General features: G+C 48.2%; 1 protein-coding gene across 2 annotated transcripts in view; it reads right to left on the reverse strand.

Annotated features, from left to right (window-relative positions):
• Positions 1-5,716: 5,716 nt before the first annotated feature.
• LOC119440334 (uncharacterized) overlaps positions 5,717-26,419 on the reverse strand; it is an 88,972-nt gene continuing 68,269 nt past the window's right edge. Inside the window, exons 1-2 of one of the 2 annotated variants that reach the window (XM_037705253.2) lie at positions 15,451-16,327; positions 5,717-6,177 (exon numbers count right to left, since the gene is read on the reverse strand). In XM_037705253.2, the coding sequence (XP_037561181.2) occupies positions 5,719-6,177; positions 15,451-16,326 (1,335 nt within the window). In that variant the 5' untranslated portion in view covers position 16,327 and the 3' untranslated portion in view covers positions 5,717-5,718. Of the gene's footprint in view, positions 6,178-15,450; positions 16,328-26,419 lie in introns of those variants that run through there. The other variant, XM_049661572.1, reaches the window with a different exon arrangement.

The raw sequence follows: 26,419 nt of genomic DNA on the forward strand, positions 1-26,419 counted from the left end.
ATCGTCCCTGACCCTGTTGCCTTACACTCAAGCGAGCTACACCAGGAGGTACTTGCATATGACAACACTCGCGAATGAGACAAAGTGCATGGCAATGGGGAATTCACTGCAGGGTCCACCGTAACAGCATCCGACTGCTGAATAAGATTTCTAGTACGGGTTTGCGCTTTAGCACGCACACGGTTGTCAAAGAATGCTGGTTTTCATGCGCTCAACGCGGAACTAGCTTTCTACAGAGGAGGACCATAGAGCACCCCAGAAGGAGGGGCGACCAGGAGGCAACTTTTCAACCGCCCTGAAAAACAATAGCAGATGAGCGGGCTCGGAGAGATAAAGACGAAGAAAATGATGAGTGGACTCTTCATAAAGCTACTAGGCATCTTCGTCTGGAACCGGAGGACTGCCACTGGCTCTCAGTAGCGGGTTCTTCAGGAATGCACAATAAAAAGAAACCTTTCTTTATTGTGCATTCCAGAAGAACCGCTTTGCGTATGCTCCAACCAGCCACAAAAAGCAACTGCCGCATAGCCACAAAACAGATATGTCACAAGAAATCGATTAAAATGGCAGTAATAATAAGTCATTTATTATTGGTGTGCAGCCTCTCGAGATCACACTTTCCTTGGCAGGAAATCTCCGGCTCAAGCCATGTGGTGAAGCATAGGAAAAACTACCAAGTACTGTAGAAGCCAAATTGTTGCGATGTCATGAGCCTCGCCGAACTGTTGCAGACTAATTTAAGAACACGCCGAGCCGGCTGTTCGCAGCGTAAATTCATGTCAGGGACCTTGCTTTGCTTCAGTCTTCACAACATATCGTGTCGTATGATGCAAAGAAGATGCGACACAGCAATGCTCAGATGAGGGTGGTGATAAGCTAGTGTACTAAGCTTCGGGGCAGTGATAAGCATTCATCTAATTTCTTAGCTCATAACTGTTGTTTTCAGTAAGCCCATTAAACCGCATCTATGGCGCACGCTTTCGTTAGCAACATGAACTGCGCCGATCGTCTTCCCAATACATCGTGCATTAGGTACACAGCATGATAATCATGTCTGCTGAAAGTGCAGGGTCCCAACAAAACCAAACCTCGTTAGTTGGCGCCTAATGATGTGAGAATCACCAGTATTGCATAAGCAGCCCCAAGCACTGTTTCCATAGAATGAAGGCATTCCATGGGGGTTTTGTTGCCTGTGAGCAGAATGCCTGCTGAAGGTAGCTGTGCCGAGGTTGTCGCCTCGTCCCGCAAGGAATAAACAAAATAGGCTTACCGTGACGCAAAACTGCGATGCGGGCCTGTATTCTAAGAAAATGTTTCGGCCTCTATAGCTAAGGCTGGGGTGACAGCATCGAGTCGAGTTGCCGATTGAGCACCCATAACTGGACATCTACTACACCATTTTAAAAGACACTGCGGAAGAACGCTCAACAGTCTTTGAGAACTATCATATGAGCAAAAGAACTACGGAGCTGCACCGCCTTACTCGAGCATGCTGATGACGTCCTGGAGCATAGGACCGTAAAACTGCCCTGTGGCACCAATACGTTCATCAGAGAGGCGTAGAAAGTGCCGATGCATGTCTGCCTTCACCAGTTCCGAGGTCACTGCGTTACATAGGAATGACCTTATGTCTTGGATCATATAAAGCAGGCTGCGTCGAGGCCGACGTGGGTGCCGACCTATCGAGAATGTCCAGACAACCGAGAAGCCGTAATCCAGTGACGCGGCCACCATAAAATCAAGAACCTGCAGTAGAGCGAACAATTCCAGTCGGTGGGAACGCTTGCGCCGACCGTTCACCACAGCTCAAATATTCGAAATTATCTGTGCAACCCAATCCGCCACTACAAAAAAAAAATGTCGCAGTTTCCCCCGAAAGGCGAGGCATCAATTGCGATAGCAAATTAGTAGAGCTATACGGAGTAAGGATAGTAGTTGTAAGGATAGTAGTTGTAGTTGTAGAGTAAGGATAGAGTAGGATAGCTGTATAAACTTGGACATGCAGCAGCACCAGCAACGCGCAGAACTGTTGTCGACGCCGTCGGCGTTTTGCCCGCGTTTGCACCGACCGCGCACGGCGTTGGTGACTGTTGCCGGTGCCCCTGGGGGCGGCTCGGAGGTTTTAGACGAGATCAGAACGGAACACTCGTCGAGCAGCGTCGGAAGTCTATACCACCTTCTCGCCTCGCAACGTTTTTATATAAATACGCATTTGGTGCCGCAGCTAAACGTCGCCTCCCCTCCCTCCCTCCCGTCCACCCACGGCCTTTCTCGCGACGGATTAAGTCGCGTTTGCTCTCCGCCGTGCGCTCGCTCCCCGTGAAAGCGCGCGTCCCTCGCGCGCTTTCACTCGCACATACAGCATACGGTGCGCGGCGACGATTTCATGGTCGTTGGACTCTATACGGAACCTCATGGCGACGGCGACGACGATGCCGACGGCAGAAATTCGCTTGGAGAGTCCATATGATTGCTATCGCAATAAATGTAGGCAGATGCACCGCACATACTGGAATCTATAAGGAGAGAAGCTTTAATGCTGTACAACGGGTCATATTCTGCGCATCGTTTCACGGCCTGGTGATTGTGCCTGCCTACAAGGCGGGAAGACGCAGGAAGACGCAGGAACTCTCCCCACTTGACTCTCGCGACCGCCGATTATACCCTCTTGAGGATCACCATACTTTACTATGACACTGCCTCGAGGGTTGGCTCCCGTGATTGCGTCGCTATCTGCTGGATCGGGCAACCTTACGAGGCAAGAAACCGACATATGCACCATACCACGGTAAATGATGTATAAAACGCGTCTCTTAACAAGGGAGCTATGCGCTGAAGGCATGTATATTTGTTGCAGTGGGAATATTAAGGCGAAAGCCTTAATATTCTACCTTTGACCTAATATTCGATATTCGATATTCGACCTAATAGTCGACCTTCAACGCCCTTGAGCAAAAACGTTGGCGTCGAAGCGAAATCGTACATGATGACGACTCGGCGTAGTATTTCACTTACTACACCGACCCGGCATCATGTCTTACCTATATGCAAACGCTCACGCACCAATTCTGATGGTGTGCGGGTCACCGTCGTCATCGTGTTAATTAAGATAGAGTTAATCAAAGCATCCGCACCCTCGACCATTGGTGGAAGTCGAACCCACGACCTTTGCTGTAAGTTAGGGGGAGGTTAATTAAGGTAGCGTCATTTAAGGCACTCGAACCCGCACATGCTTTCGCATTGACCCTCTTTGGCGTATGCTAAAGTGACTGCAATTCTTTTTTTAAATATAATTTGTCGTTTCATTGCCTAATCCCACAGAGAACAGAGCCGGCTACAGGCACATAGGTGCACAGATGTGTCTATACGCATAAGCTGATGTGTAATGCAAGTGCTGTCCTGTGTTTTAGATGTTCGGCAAGACGACGGCGGGGACGGCGGTGAAGGTCAAAAGGTCCGGGTGGGATTACTATCAGCACGTGGCTATGAGGGACGCCGTACTGGTGGGCTCCGGATTTTTTGGCCATAGGGTTCTTTAGGGAGTACCCAAAGTATGGTACGTGAGTGTATTATCCATTCTGCACCATCCCTTCGGAACGTGGCCTGTGCGGGCTACTTCGTACATCACAACAAAACACATGACGTGTTTTGTTGTGATGATCCAGCGACATTTATTGTTGAACTTAATGTGGCATCCGGATGCTGCCTGTACGCTCACTCCACTGTTCAGTTTGATCTGCTAACTTCGCCTACACCTTATACAGCATTCAATGTAGACTAATCCTACATGTAGGATACCAGTGAAGACGAAATGAAGTGATCCGTTTAATTTGAAACCCTTTCGACTTCATATACGTAAACTCATTGCATGACGAGCATTATTGCATTCTATCTGCCTCCTTTGAGAATGTACAAATATGTACATATATGCGAATATGTACAAATTTTGCTCGGTACAAGCAGCACCGTAGAAGGGCCTGTGAAGTAACACCATTTATTTTGTTACCTCTTATACAGGTATACGCATTCCCCCATCACCTCTGTTATTAAATGCGTCAGTCACGCAAGACAATGAATGGCTCATACCCACGTAAACGTGGCATCCCCATTACGACGACGGAATTCTGAGCCCGGGGTAGCCTACCGGGCTCAGCCTGGTTAACCTCCCTGCCTTTCCCTCATGACTTTTCTCTCTCTCTCTCTCTCTTCTTTCTCTGAATTGAAGTTCTACGCTGGAATGATGAGCGGCAACGGAGCCAGCTGTGGAAGAAGACTACGACGACGAACGCGCGCGCAGTGGCACGAGCTCGTTCGCGCGGTTGCGCCGAGGTGCGCCAGCAGGCCAGCTTCGGAAGACGACGACGCTCGAGCCATTGCTCATGATCATAATTTTCCCGCGCGAACGCCCCAAAACACAATCTCCAATCCATAGAAAGCTTTGCTGTAAAATGTAAATGCCACCGAACAACCACAGCGAGTGGAGATTACTGCCTCAACAAAGGAAGTTTCAACCTCCTTGGCGTCAACTTTGGGGCAGTACAACTCGTGCATTTGGCATGACCAAAGTAGGGTATGCCCGTAATTTGTATTGGACATGCTCAAGGTAAGATGGCTTTTTTTTTAAATAACACTTCGCAGAGCCTTTGTGACGTCTTTATGGATTTCTGAATTGGACGTTTGGCGGCTCGCTTCAAGATCAGGTGCACGCTACAGCTGTGGCTCAAATGCCTACAGTGGGCAAACGTAGAATCTTAGGGTGTTTCGGTGCTGATCTGGTAGCATGCGCAAAATTTATAATCACGCCACCATAAAAGATGCTGCACTAAAGCAGTTTATTAACAACACCGCATGATCCGCTTCCTTTTTTGCTGCCAGCCAATAGACGGAGGTATATTGGGCGCAAAGTGTGCACTGCAGCCAAGCACAAATCGGGCGCCGTTTGCCTACGTCACATACACCGTTACATTACACCGTTTGCCTAGTCACATACACGTAAACGCATGCACACTGCACTCAGGCACTGCAGCACACGCGCACGCATATACACACAAAAGCACACGCGCGCATGTATACACAAGCAAACACAAATGTGATCATTCCCCACGGCTAACGCACTTCTCGGTAATTTCACTGTTTCTATTGTATTACTTTATGTAAAATTCACGTGGTTAGGTGCTTGTCGGAATCCATTCAACATTTCTTGGCACCTTTCATTGCACACCTCACATTTTCTTGCCTGCTGTTAACCGTGTTACTTTGTATCGTGCGTATTCGCGTACCCTCATCGCTTACAGCACGTCGATTATTTGTGCACTCATTCAACACTATATTATTATTATTATTATTATTATTATTATTATTATTATTATTATTATTATTATTATTATTATTATTATTATTATTATTATTATTATTATTATTATTATTACTATTATTAATAGTAGTACGTAGTGGTAGGAGTAGTAGCAGTAGTAGTAGTAGTAGTAGTAGTAGTAGTAGTAGTAGTAGTGGGTCTATTTCTTTCGCCTCAATATAAGGAAAAAATTGCCTATGTGGTCAGGCTAGCCGTAAACAAAGTACTGTATCGACAAATGAAATCGTCCAACAAGATTCGAGAACACTAGAATGAGCTAAGTAGACCGCTAGCTAGAAAAAGAACCTCGAAGAACAAGGATTAGGTCCTGTTACATCTGGAGTTCAGCTAGCAGGCCTAAACCATCACACGCTCAGCGTAGTACTGCGCACTACGTCCACGTTCTTCGGCGTCGCTTCAGGAATGTCACCCACTGAGTAGGCGGAGCCCGATGAAACGTGGCAGCCGAATGCCTGCGCAAACCCGGGTAGGTGCGGCACAACCACGTTGCAGGCGGCGAAGTTCCTCAATGTCGGTGCCATTTGGCAGTAGTGGAAGCAGGTGGCCATGTACAAGAGCCGTTCTGGCGGCAGCGTTGAGAAGTACGCGGTGGGCTTCGTCGACGACATAGTGGCAAGAGCCCTGCTCGCCAGGTGTCCCGCAATGACTTGCTTGATCAGCTCCTCGATTTTTGTCTCCGACGTTGTCCCGTTTTTTAACCTCTGTAGGCTGTATTCAAGACTTCGCCCAAGGCGTTCGATGAAGTCCAGCAGTGGAGGTGGAAACTTCACTTGGGCCAGAGGCAGGGGCTGGAAGTCCTTATCCTGTGAAGCAGCAATCGATTTGTTACGGTATGCTTCAGCACGGTATCAAGCTATCATGGCATGAATCAGCACAAATTATTGCGTAGTGCCGCGGAGAGAAGGTAAATATTGTGCGGTGAAGCGCCGTGAGGTAATTCCCACCGCGAACGAACGGCTCTTATTCGACTTTTGAACTGACGCTAAAAACGAATCATAAGGCACTCTATCGACAAAGTATGCATCTTCAATACAGAAAATACACACTATGGCCGTACGGGAGGCCCAGGTGAACCGAAAAAATGCGCCAAAACCAAACACGGGTGCAATCTTGCAGCACAATAAATTTTCCGATCCAGCCCTCCGTCACGCCATGGATTTCGGGCCCATCTGCCCAGGTATATTCAATCATTTATAAGCAAGGAAGCACCACATGACATTCTAAATGGGATAAATATTTAGCATGTATCTAAAGGCGTTTCCTGCGCCAAAAGAACGATAATGCGAGAAAATTTCCCCAAATCCTTCACGTCGAATTGAATGCCCAGAGGTATTGCCACAAAATTCTAAATAGGAAAGTTTCGACTTCGCATTCTGTACCCCTAACTAATCTGATCCGCGAAACGAGTTAACATAAACGCTCTAAAAAATTTGCAGATCCAACACACATTGTGTAATTAATACTGCCACCTGGTGTTTTGAGCCACCAAACGGTCAGCATAGCGTGCCCAGCAAAAACGGCGAAGAAGACGAAGACAAAGATGTCGCGCTAGCTGGAGAACCGTTCCTTCGTGTCTGGCATTTCGTGCCTGGCTGCTGTTTTGTTGCTTGCTCTTGCCTTAGCGCGTGACAAACTGGTGGAGGTGTGGGCTAAATCTAATCTATGCACCAAACCCCTCCGAGCAGTAGGAGCTCCAGCCTCGTACCGGCTGTTACGCCTGTACACTGCGCCAGCAGTAGGATCCGGGGACAAGCCCCTGAGTTTGGACTCCTCTCAAAGAAAATGGCAACTCCGCCCAGCCCAACCGGTATGGAAGGCACAATGCCGATTCATTGTCGCTACTCAATCTGCGAACGCCGAATCCCTTCCACGGCTCCATACATGAGGATGTTGAAGATTGGCTAGTGTATTATGAACGTGTTGCCGCCTTCAACAGGTGGGACGACGTAGAGAAAATGAAAAACGTATATTTCAGTCTTAATGATGGCGCACGTGTTTGGTATGAGAACCGTGCAGATGCCCTAACTTCATGGGAAGAATTCAAACACCGGCTTCTTGAGACGTATGTAAGCCCTAATCACGGAGAGCGAGCTGAGCGCTCCAGTCCCGTATAAAATTTCCGAAAGAAAAAGTCGCAATGTGTGTCGTGGACATGACGCGTCTCTTTTGACGAGCCGACCTCAGCATGTCTGAAGAGAAGAAGGTGCGTTATCTCATGCGCGGAATGAAAGATCAGCTGTTCGGCGGTTTCGTGCGCAGTCCTGCCAAGACTGTGTCAGAATTTCTTTCCGAAGCCGTCCCCATTGAACAGACTCTTCGGCAGCTGGCACCATCATACGAATGCCAAGTGGACGCTGCCTCACCTACGGACTTCTTCGAAGGGGCCACGTCGATTTCTCTCGAGAGCTTTATCTGTTCCGTAATCCGCGAAGAACTCCAGAAGCTGTCGGTACCCTCACAGCCGACGCTGAGCTCTTTGTCCAGCGTTGTCCGTGACGGAGTCCAGCATGCGCTAAGAGTACCACCCTTCAACACAGAAGCTCAACCGCTAGAAACTGACAGCCCCCGTATGCCTTATATTCGCTAGCTTTGAGGCAACCTGCCCCACCTTCTTCCTCGCTTCGCGCCCCGTCCCCGGGCATTCTACAGTCCGTCCAAGCGGCGTCGCTCTCCATCGCCGCGGCGGTTTTCTACGACTCGCCTTACGTATTCGAGCCTTGTGCAGCGTCGGTCGCCCAGCCCTCGCCGGGAAAACTAACCACAGCGGCCTTCGGGGGCGAGGCCGCTCAGTCTGTACGCGCTCAAAACCTCTACTGACGCGTACGCGGACCGACGATACATCGACGGACGACAGTACCTGCTGATTCCGGAAAAAATAATTTCCTTGGACATTCTCGCGCTGCTCGACGGTCGCGAAGTGACTGCTTTAGTGGACAGGAGCAGGCTTATTCAATAATCAAACACTGACCACCCTTCTGAGGACAGTGACAACGCCTTGGAATCGAACGCCAGTTCGTGCAGCTGGCGGGTACATCGTCACACCACTCGGCGTGCACGGCACGAATACAGATTCGCGGCTCTACGTTTGTTGCCAGCTGCAGCATTCTGTGTCAGTGTTCTCGAGACCTAATCATCGGCATGGACTTTCTCAGGGAGCACGGAGCTATCATCGACATTCGACAACGCCTCGTCACTTTCTCGACAAAAAGCGCCGAAACGACGAACACCAACCACCCTCGAGCATCTCTTCGTGTCATCGACGACGCTGTCATGTTACCACCGCGTGCAAGTGTCGTGCTTCAAGTGGCATGCAACGGATTCTTACACGGTGAAGCGGTCGCAGAAAGCAATCGCTCTTTCCTGCTTTCTCAAGGTGTTTGCGTAGCAAGGAGCCTTATTGACCTCCATGATGGCCACTGTGAGGTTCTTAGTCACGACTTCAGCTACGAACACCGGCACCTTTCTCTGGTACTGTCATTGCCTATACCGACCCGATAGCCGATGCCAATGAGTGTTTTGTTTCCGAGGCAATCGGCATTGCTGAAGGACCTCTACGCAACGTCGACATCAATCCAACGCTTCCTGAAGAGAACAAACAACACCTGCGCGAGCTGTTGCTCGAGTTCCACACTTGCTTTGCACGGTCGTCGAAGATACGTCGAACATCGATTACGAAACACCGTATCATCACCTATGACGACGCGCTCCTTTACGGCAACAGCCTTATCGTGTTTCCCCTACCGAACGACATGCGATTCAAAAGCAGGTGAAGGAAATGCTTCAAGACGGTGTAATAGAGCCTTCATGCAGTCCCTGGCCATCGTCAGTCGTTCTTGTTAAAAAGAAAGATGGAACACTTTGGTTTAATTATGACTACCGGAAGCTAGACAACGTCACAAGGTAAGACGTGTACCCGTTGCCTCGTGTCGATGATTCTCTGGACAGGCTGAGGCACGCGAAGTATTTCTCTTCTATTGATCTGAAAAGTGGCTACCCGAAAATTGAAGTAGATGAACGGGCCACGAGAAAACTGCTTTTGTAACACCGGACGGCCTTTACCAATTTAGAGTACTCCCTTTCGCCCTCTGTTCCACTCGCTGCCCTCAAATAGAAAAGCTGCCTCGTCTATCTCGATGATGTCTTTTCGGAAAATTTTGACGAGCACCTTCGTCGCCTTTGGAATGTACTCGAAGCCATTCGATTGGCTGACCTTACACTCAAGCCAGAGAAATGCCATTCCGGCTATGAGGAAGCGAAGTTCCTCGGTCACGTCGTTAGCGCCGCAGGTGTTCGGCCCCAGTGATCCCGAGAAAACTCTGAATACTTTCTAACATTGTTTAGTACTTCACCACTCCTCTCTGTAACGCCATCAGGCATTGAGAGTATTTTAAATAAATAAATAAATAAATAATAAATAAATAAATAAATAAATAATAAATAAATAAATAAATAAATAAATAAATAAATAAATAAATAAATAAATAAATAAATAAATAAATAAATAAATAAATAGACTGTTGCCGTAGCCGCTTTTCCAGCTCCAACCAATAATAAAAGTGTCCGACGATTTTTGGCCTTGTGTGTCTATTATCGGCGCTTCATTGATTTTTTTTTAAGATGGCAGAGCCGCTATTTCGCTTTACGCGCGACGACGCACCATTCCTCAGAACTGACGAACAACAGACCGCATTTGCGGAGCTACAACATTGATTGTCTTCTCCTCCCGTGCTCGGTCATTTCACCGAGCACGCTGACACAGAAGTAAGCACTGACGCCAGCAATATTGTTACGGGGAGAAAATATATAGGGGAGAAAATATAAGAAATATGTTACGGGGAGAAATACATATATTTTCTCCCCGTAACATTTTGGTGGAAGTGCGGGGTAATCTCGCCACAAGCCGGCCCTGGATCTTCGCAGCGGGCGTCACATCGGTTCCGCTGTTATGGCTACTGACGCTGCCTCCGACGCTGACGCTGCCTCCGACGCTGACGCTGCCTCCGCCGCTCAGACACCGGCGGAAGTGGTACTAACCCAGCTACGTCACCCGGGAATCTTCACTGGCACTGGCAAGGTCGACGTCGAAGACTGGCTGACGTCGTATGAGCGCGTCGGTAAGCACAACAAGTGGAATGCCACACATTTGCTGGCCAACCTGATCTTTTACTTGGGAGGAACCGCGAAGGTATGGTTCGAGACGCATGAAACCGAAATTACAAGCTGGGACTCCTGCAAGGAAAAGCTACGCGATCTTTTCGGAAGGCCTGTGGGACGTCAAATGGAGGCCAAGCAAGAGCTAGCGTCTCGTGTCCAGACACCAACCGAATCATACGTCGCGTATATTCAAGACGTTCTGGCTCTCTTCCGTAAAGCGGACGCGGACATGCTAGAGGCCGATAGGGTTGGACACATCTTGAAGGGCATCGCAGACGATGCGTTCAACCTCCTGCTTTGCAGGAACTGCACAACGGTTGAATCCATCATAAAGGAATGCCGGAATTTTGAGCAAGCGAAGAGCAAACGCATCGTACGACGCTTCGACCGACTTCCCAATAAGGCTGCCACTTCCTCCTGCAACGACCCTCCGGCATCACATCCGCCTGCCACGCCAAGCTTGACACAGGTCATCCGCCGCGAACTTGAGGCTATGGCTCCAAGTTCTCACTGTCCCCATACGCACGACAACATGACCATCTCGCTCATTCAAGCTGTTGTCCGCCAAGAAATTGCCAACATGGACATCCAGTCTGCCGTCCGCCCACGTCCCACCCCTACCACTCCTGTCATTGCCTCTGCTGCACCTCGCCAGTCGTTCCCGAGTCGATATCGGAACCCATCTGAGTGGAGAACACCGGATGACAGGCCGATTTGCTTTGCTTGCTCCCGGGTCGGTCACATCTCCCGCCACTGCCGTAGTAGCCGCTGGTACTCCTCGCCTCGACCATACGCTGATCGCCGCTTCAACCGAGACTCTCGGTCTCTGTCGCCCCTTTCTGAACCATACCATGCCGGCCTTCCCTCTCGGGGAAACACCACTAGCCGCTCGCCCTCGCCGCAACGCCGTCAGTCCCGCTCGCCTACACCTCGACGCCCCTCGTCCCCGTCCTACGCGGGCCGATTCTCGGGAAACTAAGCAATGCAGCCCCCGGAGGTGAGGCTGCGTTGACGACTTGGACTGCAAAACCTCTGCTGACCCCTGCTGCTCGACCGAACCTTGTTGAAATTTTTGTTGATGATGTACCCGTTCAAGCCCTCATCGATACTGGCGCTCAGGTGTCGGTTATGCGATCAGATCTTCGTAGCCGTCTCCGTAAAGTCCTGACACCTGCCGAGTCGCCTGCCGTCCGAGTGGCTAATGGCAGTACAACAGCCGTGATCGGAATGTGCGCCGCCCGTGTTACCATTGCCGGTCGTCCTGTGTTAGTCCTGTTCACTGTACTGGCCGAGTGTCCCCACGAAGTGATTCTTGGAATCGACTTCCTGACTGCTCATTCAGCACTTATTGACTGTGCAACCGGCACCCTTCGCCTTGAACTGCCCCATTACTTTGCCGACCCGACCGAAGACCACAAGTCCCGACTTCGTTCTGCTGAATTTGTTCGCCTGCAACCTGATGCTGCGACCTACGTCCTCATGTCACCTTCTCCTCCACTTCGAGATGGTCCTTACGTGGTGTCCCCAATTTGCGACGTTCTCCTGGCACGCCAAATCGCACTACCCAGCACCTCCACCAAAATGTTACGGGGAGAAAATATATGTATTTACAATATATACAGAGAGTTGTAGCTCTGTGGCCAGGGTGACACCATCTACCGAGCTCCGAGACACTTCAGCCTCTTCTTCCCCAACCAACGTCATTTTGTCCACAGCGGTACAAACTCGTACGTGACAATATTGGTCTCGGAGCTGTCCTGGTGCAAATGCAAGACGGGACTGAACGAGTGCGCCTACGCGAGCCGCACTCTGTCACGCGTCGAGTCAAATTATTCAACCTCAGAGAAGGAGTGCCTCGCGGTCATTTGGGATAATACGAAGTTTAGGCCGTATCTCTACGGGCGGCCGTTTAAAGTTGTGACCGATCATTATGCTTTGTGCTGGTTGGCCAACCTCCGAGACCCTTCTGGACGATTGGTACGTTGGAGTCTGCGACTCCAGGAATTTAACATCACCATAGTATACAAGTCATACAGAAAACATGAAGATGCTCACACGCTCTCACGAGCACCTGTTGAATCTCAGAATCCAGACGAGGAAGACAACAGCGCCTTCCCGGGGGCCCTCAGTGTGCCGGATCTGCTCGCTAAACAGCGATCGGACGCTGAGTTAAGGCCCATCATCGATTACTTAGAAGGCGACATCGCGTCCATTCCTCGCGCTATTTCGCGACGGTTGTCATTTTGCCTACGAGAGGGCATCTTATACAAAAGAAACACAGGTTGCGGCGACAAACCACATCTTCTAGTAGTGCTTCAAGCCCTTCGCGACGACATCTTAATAGCCTGCCACGACGAGCCGACATCTCGACATTTGGTTTACTCAAGGGCGCTGGACGGGGTACGACAACTGTACTACATGCCTAGACTGGCTACTTGCGTCAAATGCTACGTGAAAGGATGCCGTGAATGCCAGCGCCGCAAGTCACCACCCTTCAAGCCTGCAGGCCTTCTACAACCCATCGACCCTCCGCGTACGCCGTTTGATCAAGTTGGAATGGACCATCTTGGACCATTTCCCTTGTCTTCCTCCGGAAACAAGTGGATCATTGTCGCAACCGATTACTTGACGCGTTACGCTGAGACGAATGCACTACCACGTGGGACAGCACCTGAGGTTGCCCTGTTTTTTATGCATCACATTGTGCTTCGGCGTGGCACACCGTCATTCATCATCACTGACCGAGGGACATCATTTACGGCGAAGCTTCTGGACGACATCTTCAAACTGAGTTGCACGAGTCATCGAAAGGCACTGCATACCACCCTCAGACTAACAGCTTGACAGAAAGACTAAACAAAACGCGGGCAGACATGATCTCTATATACGTGGATGGGAAGCACAAAACGTGGGACGAAATCCTGCCGTACGTAACGTTTGCGTACAACACTGCCATGCAGGAAACTACACGATTCATGCTGTTTCGTCTCGTTTCTGGTCGAGATGTTCAAACTATGCTAGACGCCATGATTCCGTATGAAGATATCGATCAGCTCCACCAGTTACCTGCTGACGTCGATGAATACATTCAGCGCGCCGAGGAAGCACGTCAACTGGTCCGCGTGCCCATAAGACAGCAGCAGTGTGCAGATGCAATATGGTACAATCTCCTCCATCGACAAGTTACCTATGAGCCTGGTGACCAAGTTTGGGTTTGGACCCCCATTAGACGGCGAGGCCTCAGCGAGAAACTCCTGAGCAAGTACTTCGGACCGTACAAAGTACTAAGGCGTGTAATCGACGTGCACTATGAAATAATTGCAGACGGAGAAGTGCCATCGCCCAAGCGCCGATTACCACGCACAGAGATTGTACATGTCGTCCGCCTAAAGATGTATTTTACGTGGTGATGTTAAAATAGTGTACTGGTGAAACAAACTTTTTTTTTCTTTGCTGTCGTCGCGTCGTCTTCCAAAGAACTGCGAACCGATTTTTTTCCCCAACGACAGACCTCACTTTTTGCCTCGTGTGCATGTCCGCATGTGTGCTAGCATGTTTCAATTTTTTTGTCTCACCTAATTTGGGTACTTTCCGTGTACGTATTGTATTTGAGCATCGAGTCGATGCTGCATTGGGAGGGGGAATAATGCCATCTGGTGTTCTGAGCCAGCAAACGGTCAGCATAGCGTGCCCAGTAAAACGGCGAATAAGACGGCGAAGACATATACCCTGCGCCAGCTGGAGAACCATTCCTTCGTGTCTGGCTACTGTTTTGTTGCTTGCTCTTGCCTTAGTGCGCGACAATATGAAGCGAAACTTTCGTGAAGCGGTTATTCAAATGCAAGAATTTTCGCCATCATTTCAATTGGCCTCTTGCCAGACCTAATTGGCTCATATGACTGCTACGGCCTGTGTGATTGGCTCAATACGCCAGCATTGCAGAATTCAGCAACATGCCGGAAAAGCACCCCGTGACACCACCTTGGCTTTCATCCAAGTACGCGCGATTCCTGAGAAGGTTCTAAAAAACGCACACATTTCACATTCCACCTACACCTACGGGGCCACCGAGTCAACCCTGAACATGAAAAATGAAACCGTTTTCATTATCATTACTTCTAATCTGACATTACATAGAGCTTCACTGAGAGACAAGATAATTGTATAAAGTCTATCGTCAGCAACGTGTGGAGCTCGTGTTCGGAAGTACGACGCATTGGTTTTACGAGAACGTTAGACACGTTGCACGCATTTAGTCATTATTTTGCTTATGCACGGCCGCGAAGATTTCTGTACGCTTTTTTTTCTTGATGCGCAGTCGTGTTAAATTATATATGCATGAAGGGCTCATAAAGTGGCGTTTGTAAGCATAAATATGAGAAGCCTGGAAGAACACGGATTTGTTCTATGCTAATATAAGGCAATGTTATCACACATGGATTGAAAATAACCGTACCGCAAGTGATTTTACCATTGAAGTAAAAACAAAAAAAAGTTTGCCTTCATGGCTGTAGTTGCCAAAGAGATCTACATGTCCAGAGGAACGCAAAATTGTGCCAGCGTTCACTTCGACTACGTTCATTGTAGTGAAGCCATTGGTTACATTAATTATAATTTATCGAATCATTCAAATTGGATTTGTATGTATTTCCCTGCGTTGCTGGGGCTAACAAATAAAAACTTTTAAGTAACTGCTCATCCAGGAAACGGTGTCTACGCTTCACATTTGTTGCACATTCGGCCTTCTATTGGCAATGTAATATGTTGCTTTATTTATGCGTCCGCGCAAGATAATCTTGCCTTACTGGCCTGAGAAGGCATGGTTCAACGGAGATGGTCTCTTTAACGTCCGCACACCAAGCGCGGACAATGTAGTGTTGCAATTTGTCAGTTTAAATCAATATACAAAGCAGTGTGCTTACCTGGAAGAACATGTAATACACCATGTCCACCAGACCTCGAGCGATCAATGTTCCCAGCAGCCCCATGTTCACTGCCGCAGGATATTCGTGGTGGAACACGGGCCACAATAACGCATACGGTGGGATCGCTATCTCACGTGCCACTAGAAGACGGTAGGCGGGACTGGTTTCCAGGTGCGGAACATACACGAGGTTCTCGCTGTGGACGTTGACGGAATCTTTCAGTGCCGTTAGTGTAGAGACCATCACCGTGGTGTAGAGATCTAGAAATGACCGCAGCTTTTCAATCGCTAGCTGAGGTACGAACACGTACAGCGCCTCCAGCTGCTCTTGCTTGATGGTCAAGTTGAAAGCACCGAGGGATAGCGTGTGTGCATATTCTTCTATACTGGAGGCAATATTGCTGTCGTAGCCGGCGACTACGTCCACGAACGCTCGCAGCACGCGGGCGTAGATGTCGAAGATGGCAAGTCGCGAGGCGTTCTCAATCTTGTCCTGCTGTAACTTCCAGACAGACAGGGGCAAGGCAGTGTTGATCAGGTCCGTGCACTGCGCCCTCATGTACCGGTTCATACGGGAAACCCTGCCCATTTCTTCCATCATAGTGCGCGTTAAATGTCGCGACGCGAAGGTCATCATCTTCCAGACCAGGTAGGCACCTATGTAGAGCTTTAAGCTAGCGGCTTTCTCCGGGCTGCGCAACTCATCGCGGAAGCCGGAGAACTGCTCGAGCTGCAAACACACCAGAACGTCGCGTGCCCACACTTGGGATTGGTCAGGCAGATGCCGATTCACGGCCCTTCTCAAGTCTGCGTCACTGTAGTTCATGTACTCGGGTCTGTAGCTGGCCTCATAGTCGCTGCTCAGTATCTCCATTATCGCCCTGCAATAAGAGACGATGGGGCTGAAGGTAGGTGTGAGGACTACGATATACTATCTTGTTGACAGCGGTGACGTCGGGCATTGAACACCAGAATTCGTCGGATGAGATACGTTTTTGGCCCGCATACGACTCAAATATATAAATTATCTTCGGGGGAGCGATGCGATTATTCGCCTTATCTGGAATGGCTTTATGAAACAAAACAAGAAGTGAACACCCATAAATTGTCTATTCCGTTGTGAATATATACATCATTGACTGAAAACTTCTGATTTGCCACGCGTAGATTGATTTCCTGCGCGATTGTGAAAGCACATGCCTATAGTGTAGAGCACCACATGCGTAGACAGATGCTTTTGTCACATGCAAACTCTGAAATAGAAAACTACATGTCACGGCATCGGTCGTGGTGCAAAAGGCTCACTTTTTGGTATGGGGATGTGAGGCCATAAGTATCAGTACCGGACGTCTTCGTAGCCAAGACACTTAATAAATATGGTCTTACCGGTGAAACATGGGGAATGCAAAAGCGGGGGGAAAGCAGGCTGGTGAGCAAGCAATTGGCAATTACGGCATCGATTCTAGGAACACTAGAGGAGAGATGTTGGTAGAATTCGCGGAAAAGAATAGGCTCCTAATAATGAATACCTTCTTCGGGAAGCACAGCAACAGGAAGTGGACCTGGAAAAGCCTTAATGGAGAAAGAAGGAATGAAATTGATTTCATACTCTCTGCAGATTCCAGCATAATGCAGGATGTAGAAGTGTTAGGTAAGGTAAAGTTCAGTGACAATAAGTTAGTGAGGTCTATGATTTCTCTCAATTTGAAGAGAGAAAGAATATAATTAGTCAAGAAGAAACAGGCCAACCTAGACGCAGTAAGGGTAAAAGCAGACCAATTCATGCTGGAGCTCGCAAACAAATATGCAAACAGGAAGATGAAGACAACATAGAGGTAACGAATGAAACCGTAACTAGGCTGATCTCAGATGCAGCGATTGAAGTGGGAGGTAAGGTACCAAGGCAACCAGTAGGTAAGTTCTCCCAAATAACAAAGGACCTAATAAAGAAACGGCAAAACATGAAAGTGTCAAACTTTAGAAACCAGATAGAATTAGCTGAACTGTCAAAACTGATAAACATGAAGAAAGTAAGCGATATTCGAAATTAAAACGTGGAAAAGGTTGAGGAAGCCGTAAATTATAGACGCAGCATGAAATCACTGAGAAGAAAACTTTGCATAGGACAAGGCAAGATGCATGCACTGAAACATAAGCAGGGTAATATCATCAGCAATTTCGATGACATAGTAAAGGCAGCGGAAAAATTCTATACTAACCTGTACAGTTTCCACAGCAGCCAAACTACTTTCATTCGAAGTAGCGATGAACAGGATACAGATGCTCCTTCTATAACTAGCGATGAAGTTAGAAGGGCCTTGCAAGACATGACCAGGGGTAAAGAGGCTGGAGAAGACGGAATTACAGTCGATTTAATCAACGATGGAGGATATATAATGCTTGAAAAGCTTGCGGCCCTTTATAACCAATGCCTCACGACTTCAAGTGTACCAGAGAGCTGGAAGAACGCCAACATTATACTAATAAAAAAATGGTGACGTTAAACAATTGCAGAATTATAGACCCATAAGCTTTGCTTTAAGAATTGTATAAAATATTCACCAAGATAATTTCTAATACAATCAGGCCCACACTTAAGCCAGCCGAGAAACAGGCTTGCTTCAGGAAGGGATATTCTACGATGGATCATATCCATGTCATCAATCAGGTAATCGAGAAACCTGCGGAGTTCAATCAAGCTCTCTATATGGCTTTCTTAGATTATAAAAAGGCATTTGATTCAGTAGAGATACCAGCTGTCAGAGGCATTGCGTAATCAAGGAGAACAGGAGGCATACGTGAATATCTTGGCAAATATCTACAAAGATTCCACAGCTACCTTTGTTCTTCACAAGAGTAGAAAGTTACCTATCAGGAAAAAGGTCAGGCAAGGAGACCCAATCTCTCCATTGCTATTCACTGCATGCTTAGAAGCAGTATTCAAGCTCTTGGACTGGGAAGGCTTAGGAGTGACGATCAATGGCGAATATCTCAGCAACCTTCGGTTTGCAGATGACGCTGTCCTATTCAGCAACAAAGGGGATGAATTACAACAAATGATTGAGGACCTTAACCGAGAAAGTGTAAGAATGGGGTTGAATATAATGCAGAAGGCAATGTTTAATAGCCTGGTAAGGGAACAAGAATTCAGGATCGCCAGTCAACCGCTAGAGACTGTAACGGAGTTCGTTTATCTAGTCAGTTATTCACAGGGGAACCTGATCATGAGACAGAAATTTAGAGATGAATAAAATTGGGTTGGAGTGCATACGGCAGGCTTTGCGAAATCCTGACTGGGAGATTACCACTGTCGTTGAAAAGAAAATTGTACAATCATTGCATTCTACCGGTGCTAGCATATGGGTCAGAAACTTGGAGGTTAGCGAAGAAGCTCGAGAACAAGTTAAGGACCGCACAAATGGCGATGGAACTAAAAATGTTAGGCCTAACTTTAAGAGACGGGATAAGAGCGGTGTGGATCAGAGAGCAAACTGGCATAGCCGACATTCTAGTTGACATCAAGAGGAAAAAATGTAGCTGGGTAGGCCATGTAATGCGTAGGATGGATAACGGGTGGACCATTAGAGTTCCAGAATGGATACTAAGAGAAGGGAAGCGCACTAGAGGACGGCAGAAAACAAGATGCGGTGATGAAGTTGGGAAATTTGCAGGCGCAAGTTGGAATCGGCTAGCGCAAGACAGGGGTAATTGGAGATCGCAGGGATCGAGATGCCTTCGTCCTGTAGTGGACAAAAATGTAGGCTTGACCCTTGACACGTAAATGACCTTGACATGCGAGTGTGCTTGCAATCGTTAAATGAATGGCAAGGCACTTTGCATTTACTTGATAATCACGGCATAGCAAGAACATTGAGAATGCACTAACCCACGAAGGGCCTTGCAATTCAGGCGATTCTCGCTGTATAAATGACCTGCATATCAGCACTTTTTATATTATTTCGAACCTTTTTAATTGCCTCTGAAATATTGCTCTGTTCCAACTTTTCAGGGGGAATTATGCAAAAGGCTGAGATTACCCGAATGAGTAATCATAGCGTTCAGGTACCCAAGGTAAATAACCCCTAAATGACTTCTAAGGTCAGCAGTATGCATTTGATATATCCGTCAGCAAAATCTGCTAGAAAGTGCAATAACGTTTCATTTGGTAGTTTTCCAATATTGCCACGGTAGCCCTGTTCAACTGCAACGCGATTGGATGATTTAGAGGAGGTTGGGGGACGCCCATGTTTGTTAGTTGCGCTAGCTTTAAAATTCCTGCTAGGCAGGCATGACCTCACTACTGCTCGGCGTCAATTTCACAACTTGAACGTGCGCCCTGAAGTGAATATTTAAACAGATAGTTAACCAGTCCTAATAATAAGCTACCCTGATATTGCAATCTGTCATGCAATTAATTTCCACCTCTACAGGTAATCCCCGTGAACAGGCGCATGTTTATGGCTTCTTTATAAAAAATGTTTGAACTAAGAAAAAAAACATGGTATCATAATGCTGCGTTACTGCCCCGTTAAATGTAATTTTACAGTGAGCAGGCCACACTTATGCAGTCATATGTAGCATCAATGGCGCCTTTCAACGTCAGCACTATACGTCGCATGCTCCTGACCACGCCTACCCACCACACTCTCGCTGCGTATGGCTATGTCGCTATAATAACCAGAGCGCCAATAAACAAGTTGTATGCTAGGGCAATAGCTGTTAAAGCTACTTTAGTCGATATTGGATACCAGACGACGAATGCGCGAGGTCCATGGGCAGCCGCCACGGGCGATGTCGTGCTCGTTTGGTAGCACTGATAAGAAACAATCAGACGTCTGAGGTCTGGGTGCGGTTCCCGTGATATCGCCACAGCCCACATTTGTGGCGTTTTTCCAAGTATCACCATGTTTACTTGGCAGGAGTCTCCAGTAACGGCAACTTTATTCTCACAGCCAACAAAGAAAGACAAGAAAGAAGGATTCTCCGTTATTCCGTGTATGCAACGTCAATATAGCTCTGATATAATCTAAATATAATGGTAGAAGGGCGCGAGCGGGGTTTTCCTTTTACGCGCCGAATCGGTTAACATGATTATGCCGTTTTGGAACAAAACTTGTTTATTCTAAAACTTCATGTAGCAGCTAGCCCCACAGCAAACTCTGATGAATTTATGCCGGCAGGTTAATTCTGAGGCTGAAGTTGAACCAAAATGTGCAAGACAGCAGTGCCCTATGTTAGTGAACTGCAAGGAACACAGTTTATTCCATTGTCCTGTACTGTCCAGTGTTCCAGAGCATATAATCATAACGTATAATGCTCCGTATATGGACATTTGGCGGTTCCCTGCTGGGATTGTGGTTGCGTGTCAATTTACGAAAACACAACCATCGTGAGCCGAATCTCGGACAAAACAAAATGCGAAATTTTAGAAAATGAATAAATTTTAGGGATACAAGGCAACTGTATGAGCTCTGTTAGTTTTCATCTAATTAACTGCAATTCCTGCGTGGGTATAGATAATCGGTCCATGGCACTGTGATAGGCGATGACATTCTAGAGATGCCCATAACACATGTTTCATTGCTTGAGCTTCTGCTTAGTGCAATGGCTGTATAGATTGACAGGCTCTGTCTATACACTACCGGTTCTTGAGCAATAAAATTTACTTAGTTATTAGAACGATGCCTCTATTATATGTTGTTCCGTTTGCTGTCTTTCATGCACTGTTGCTTGAATGTATTGTTATGACTGGACGCCGGGTCACGAAACTGATGACACACACAGAATTCCAGCGCGAGGGTGCTTCAGCTTTCCGAAGTGGTCTAGTGCATATATTAAGCCAACTCGACGTCGCATTCATAGTAGAACTCGTCTGCGAAACTTACCGGTGTTTATCAAACCGCTGGCAATAGGCGATATTCACCTGAAACCACAATCGCTGCAAGAAGCCCAATCTCACGGTCACACAGATCCAGCTAACTTATACAAGGAGTCGACGTCCGACGACTTCCGTGGGAGCGGCGTCGACCCCTACTTCACGATTGTCTCGCGATTACATCGTATAGGCGGGTGCAAAGGTCGGGTCATCACGATCGCAGCTCTGCGAGAAGATGCGACATTTTGAGGGAAGTTTGGTACGAAGTCTTACTCTGATTCCCTGCCAATTGATGTGAGAATCACTAGTTTTACACCAGTGCCCCCCAAGCACTGTTTCTACAGACGGAAGACACTGCGCGGGTTTTTTGTTGCCTGCGAGCGGAATACCTGCGGAAGGTGCCTGTGCCGAAGTTGTCGGCTCGTCCCGCATGGAATAAACAAAATAGGCTTATCATGACGCAATACCGCCCTGCGCGCCTGTATTCCGCCAAATGATTTCGGCTCCTAAGCGTCGGCGACAGTGAAAGCATCGAGTGAGTTACTGATTGAGCAACTATAGCTGGACGTCATCCACAGCGTTCGAAAGTCCTTGCGGAAGAATGCTCAATAGTCCTTTAGAACTACCATTTGAGAAGAAGAAATTCGGACGCTGCAACGACTTACATGTGCGTGCTGATGACGTCCTGGATCATAGGGTCGTAGGACTGCCCGGTGGCACCGATACGTTCAGCACAGAGGCGCAGAAAGTACCGAAGCCTGCCTGCCTTCGCCAGTTCCGAGGTCACTGCGTTCCATAGAAATAGCCCTATGTCCTGTACCACATAAAGCACGCTGCGTCGAGGCCTAAGTGGATGCCGGCCAATCGTGAATGTCCAGACAAGCGAGAAGCCGTAATCCAGCGACGCGGCCGCCATAATGTCCAGAACCTGCAGTAGAGCGAAACATTCCAATCGACCGTTCACCACAGCTCAAATATTCGAACTAACCTGTGAAACCAAATCCGGCATTGTAAAAAGTATGGATATCCAACGCACATACCGGAATCTATAAGGAGATAAGCTTTCATGAAGCGGGTAAGTGCTGTACAACTGGTCATAATTTGCACTTCGTTTCGCAGCCAGGGATTGTGCCTCTCGAGAAGACGGGAAGGCGCAGAAAGCCTTCTCACTTGACCCACGCAACCGTTCATTGCACTATCTTGAGGATCACCGTACATTACTATGACGTTGTCTCCTGGGTTGGCTCTCTTTGTTGCTGTGCTATCTGGTGGGGATCAGCCCACTTTACGATGCGAGTAAGCAAGCATACGCGTCAAACCAGGGAAAGGAAGCATAGAATGCGTCGCTTAACAAGGGAGCTATGCGCTTGAAGGCCTGTATTTGATGCAGTGTGAATATTTAAGTGCCATTTGTTGTTTGATTGCCTAATCCCGTAGAGAATAGGGCTGAATACCGGCACATATGTACTACATATCTTCCTATGCATAAGACGACGTGTTATGCGAGTGCTTCCTGTGTTTTAGCTGTTCAGCAAGATGACGGCGCTGGGGGCGGCCACGAAGCAAAGTCCGGGTGGACTGTGAGCATGTCGCTATGAGGGATGCCGTATTGGTGGGCTCTGGAATACATTTTCACCACTGGGGTTCTTTAGTGGGTACCCAAAGCACGGTTCGGGAGCATATTATGCATTCTGTCCCATCTCTTCGGAACGCGGCCTGTGCGGGCAATCTCATGCACTCAGTCCCCACCCACGGCAGATAGGGCTTGAGAGATGTGACGTGTTTTGTTGCGATGATCTGGCGTTTATATGGACAATCTGGCGTTTATATGGAGCAGTTATATGGACACTTCAACCGGATTTCTGCCATCGCCGTCGCCGTGAGGTTCCGTATAGATAAAATCATCGCCGCGCGCCGTATGCCCGAGCGGAAGCGTGCGGGGGACGCGCGCTATCACGGAGAGCGAAGGCACGGCGGAAAGCAAACGCTACCGTCTCGCGAAAGGCCGTGGGGTATGGGAGGGAGGGAGGCGGGGCGACGCTGCGCTGCGGCACCAAAGGCCTATCTTGCAACCACGCGCAAGGGGAACTTCCCACTCAATCTCCCACGCGCAAGCAAGGAAGCGGGAAGGGAGCGCCGGAGGGAGCGAGGGGGGGGGGGGCGCACTTCTACTCTGCTAACAACCGCGCTCGTCGTTCGCCCACACCGTCTCTTATCTCCACACGGATCTGACCTTTGTATGCGCTGTGCATTCGCCCCTCAGTTTCCGTTGAAGCGATAGACCGCACGTACCTTCGCCCGCTGCAGCGTATGCTCTTGCTGCCAGCGTTTCGACAGTCGTTGTCTGCAGTCATTCAGTGTGATCTATTCATGTTTGCTTGTGCGCGCTCACACCACGCTTGTTCATTCAGTTAGTAATAGTCGGGCCACATTTTCCAACGCACGCTACACATGCAATGCTGCCCGGATCGGCAGTGCAGCGCTACAGGTGTGTCCCTTCGCACGCGCTGCCCACGGGAAGCGCGTCTCATCAACACCACCGTTTCACAGGCGCCTTCTCGTGGTCATCGAGTCTCTCTTCATGTCGGTCTACTTACGCCGCAGCACACCTGCTTACTTAATCAGCTCATGTTTACTACAATTCATATTGCTACCAAAGCCGCTCACCTTACTTCGTATGACATTGCTGTGTTGCTATCGCATTCATTGCTTCGCCCTTAGGGTGAAACTGTGACATTTTTGTTGAGCGTAATGTGGTATCCCGATGCTGCCTGTGCGCACATCGTACTGTGTAATTTAATATACTTAATTCGCCTAAACCTTATACACCTTTCACTTAACTAATTGTACATGCATGATATTAGCAATGACGAAATGAAGTGCTCCGCATAATTTTGAACCCCTTCGAATTCATATACGTAAACTCAGTACATGACGAGCATTCTTGCATTGCACCTGCCTCCTTTTTAAGCGTTGCATGGGACTTTGAGAACATGCAGCGATTTCGCTCGCCACAAGCAGCATCGTAGAAGCGCCTGTGAAGTAGCATCATTTATTTTATTACCTCTTACAGGTATACGCACGCCCCTGCCAAATATTATACGGAGCATGCATTCTTCAGTAAAGAAAATTTTCTTCTCCGCCGATGGGTTTAACTTTGGCAAATCGGTTCATGAAATGGAGAAATCGTCATCCATCCGAATGTCGTACGAAGGCTACAGCGGAAACCCGTACGGGTTTCTCAGAAAGAATACTTCGCAGTGGAGGGAAAAAAATTCACCATCCGAGAAAATGGGGGTAAGCGAAGCTTGTCGTGTGCGTATCTGACCTTCGTCAGCATAACGTAAAGTTCACGACATGTCACGGTAATAAAACAAACGTTTATTAAATGTATGCATCGAGGGAAGGAAACGTACTACGCAACTGAAGGAAAACTTGAATGAAAGGGAACGAAACGTAGTAGGAAAGGGAAGGGAAATGAGTAGGTCAAGTACACACACGAGAACCTTTGCTTACCCCCATTTTCTCAATAGAGGAAGGGCTGGTGATTTTCTTTCTCTCTCTCTCTTTCTTTCTCTCTTTCGTCCTCTTTCTCTCTGTCTTTATTACTCTTTTTCCTTTTATCTTTCTTTCTTTCTGTCTCTTTCTTTCTCTTTCTCTCCCCTCTCTCTTTCTCTTTCTTCTTGTCCCTGGTATGTGCCATAGAGCTTGGACCCTTTCTGCACTATCGCCAGGATCGGCCCACTTTTCGGCGTGACACGACCACCACTGCTGAAACTTGTGAGCCTATAAAGCTTCGCTTAAAATTTGTCCTGGTCCAGGAATCCTTAGTAGCTTCGTGTTACATTCTTTCATTTCACGAATGTAACTAAATTGAGGTAGTCTAAACTTGTCTTTGCGAGATTTGCCGCACACTTGTCAGTTTGAGTTTGTGCGTCTTGATAAAGAATAAACTAGGTTTTTTTTTTTCAGTGAGCCTGTGGTCCGAATGTTCATGCTCACAGGTACATGTGCTTGTTTGTTTCCATGTTCGCATGCAATAAACCGTACATTGTACACATATCATACCTTAGGTGGTATACATCTGCCGCTGAAAGTTCTACAAAACTACGATCAATGAGGACACTGGTCCCGGAAGATACCGTAAGTAGCAAAAGTTAACATCCCGACGCGGGCCTATGGCACTTGCGTTAGGCGTAAAAGCCAGAAGCGTTACGCACTTTCTACAAACCAGGGGGGGGGGGAGGCATTCTGTATGTATCCACCTAGTGGACGTGCCCATTTCGTCTGCTGCTGAAGTGCTGATTGGCTGGGGGCACCTGTCTCCTTCTGACGCGTACCCAAGCTCATCACTCATAACCTTAGCAGCAGACAAAATGACAATGTCCACTAGGATGGCACTACATAATACACCCCCCCCCCCCCCCCCGGCGTCACCCTCGTATGATGAAGGGAAAGAATAGCCGAGGGACAAACTCGGTCCCTGTATTACTTTGGGACGTCGGACCTCGTCAGGACCCATTCGTACGGAAGTATTCAGTCACCATGTCACTTGGGCAGACACGGCTGAGAATTAAACCCACGACCTCTTGCCCTGAAGCGAAAGGTCATAGCCAAAAACACCAATAAACGCTTCGCTGTAAAAGGCGTAAGCAAAACAAGTGCTCCGAAAACAGCACGTCTTCATTTTTATCTGGAAGCTGTTCTTCGAACCCGTGTCGTATCATCGTGAATCATCATCATGAGCCTATTTTCATGTCCACTGCAGGACGAAATTTCATGAGCGAATCATAGTGAATACCACATCTTGGTATCAAGTGAATCGAGCTCTCGTGCGTCATGAACTTTGTGCCGCTGAAACTCATCGGTAAGGTTATAGAGTTGGTGCGGACAACGAAAAGATGTACACAATGGCCGAATCGGGTATCAGGCAAAGTCATGTCTGCCTTTCCCGGCATGATGGCGCATTAAGCGACAGACGGACATTCCAAGTGCTGCCTAATCGTTCGCCATACCTCGAAGGCGCTTGAGTGAGAGCGCGTCGGCCATGTGAGTCCAAGGAGACGTAAGAAATCGCCAATGGACTCCTCGT

Source organism: Dermacentor silvarum, chromosome 2 (genome assembly GCF_013339745.2).
Source record: "Dermacentor silvarum isolate Dsil-2018 chromosome 2, BIME_Dsil_1.4, whole genome shotgun sequence".
NCBI lineage: Eukaryota > Metazoa > Arthropoda > Arachnida > Ixodida > Ixodidae > Dermacentor > Dermacentor silvarum.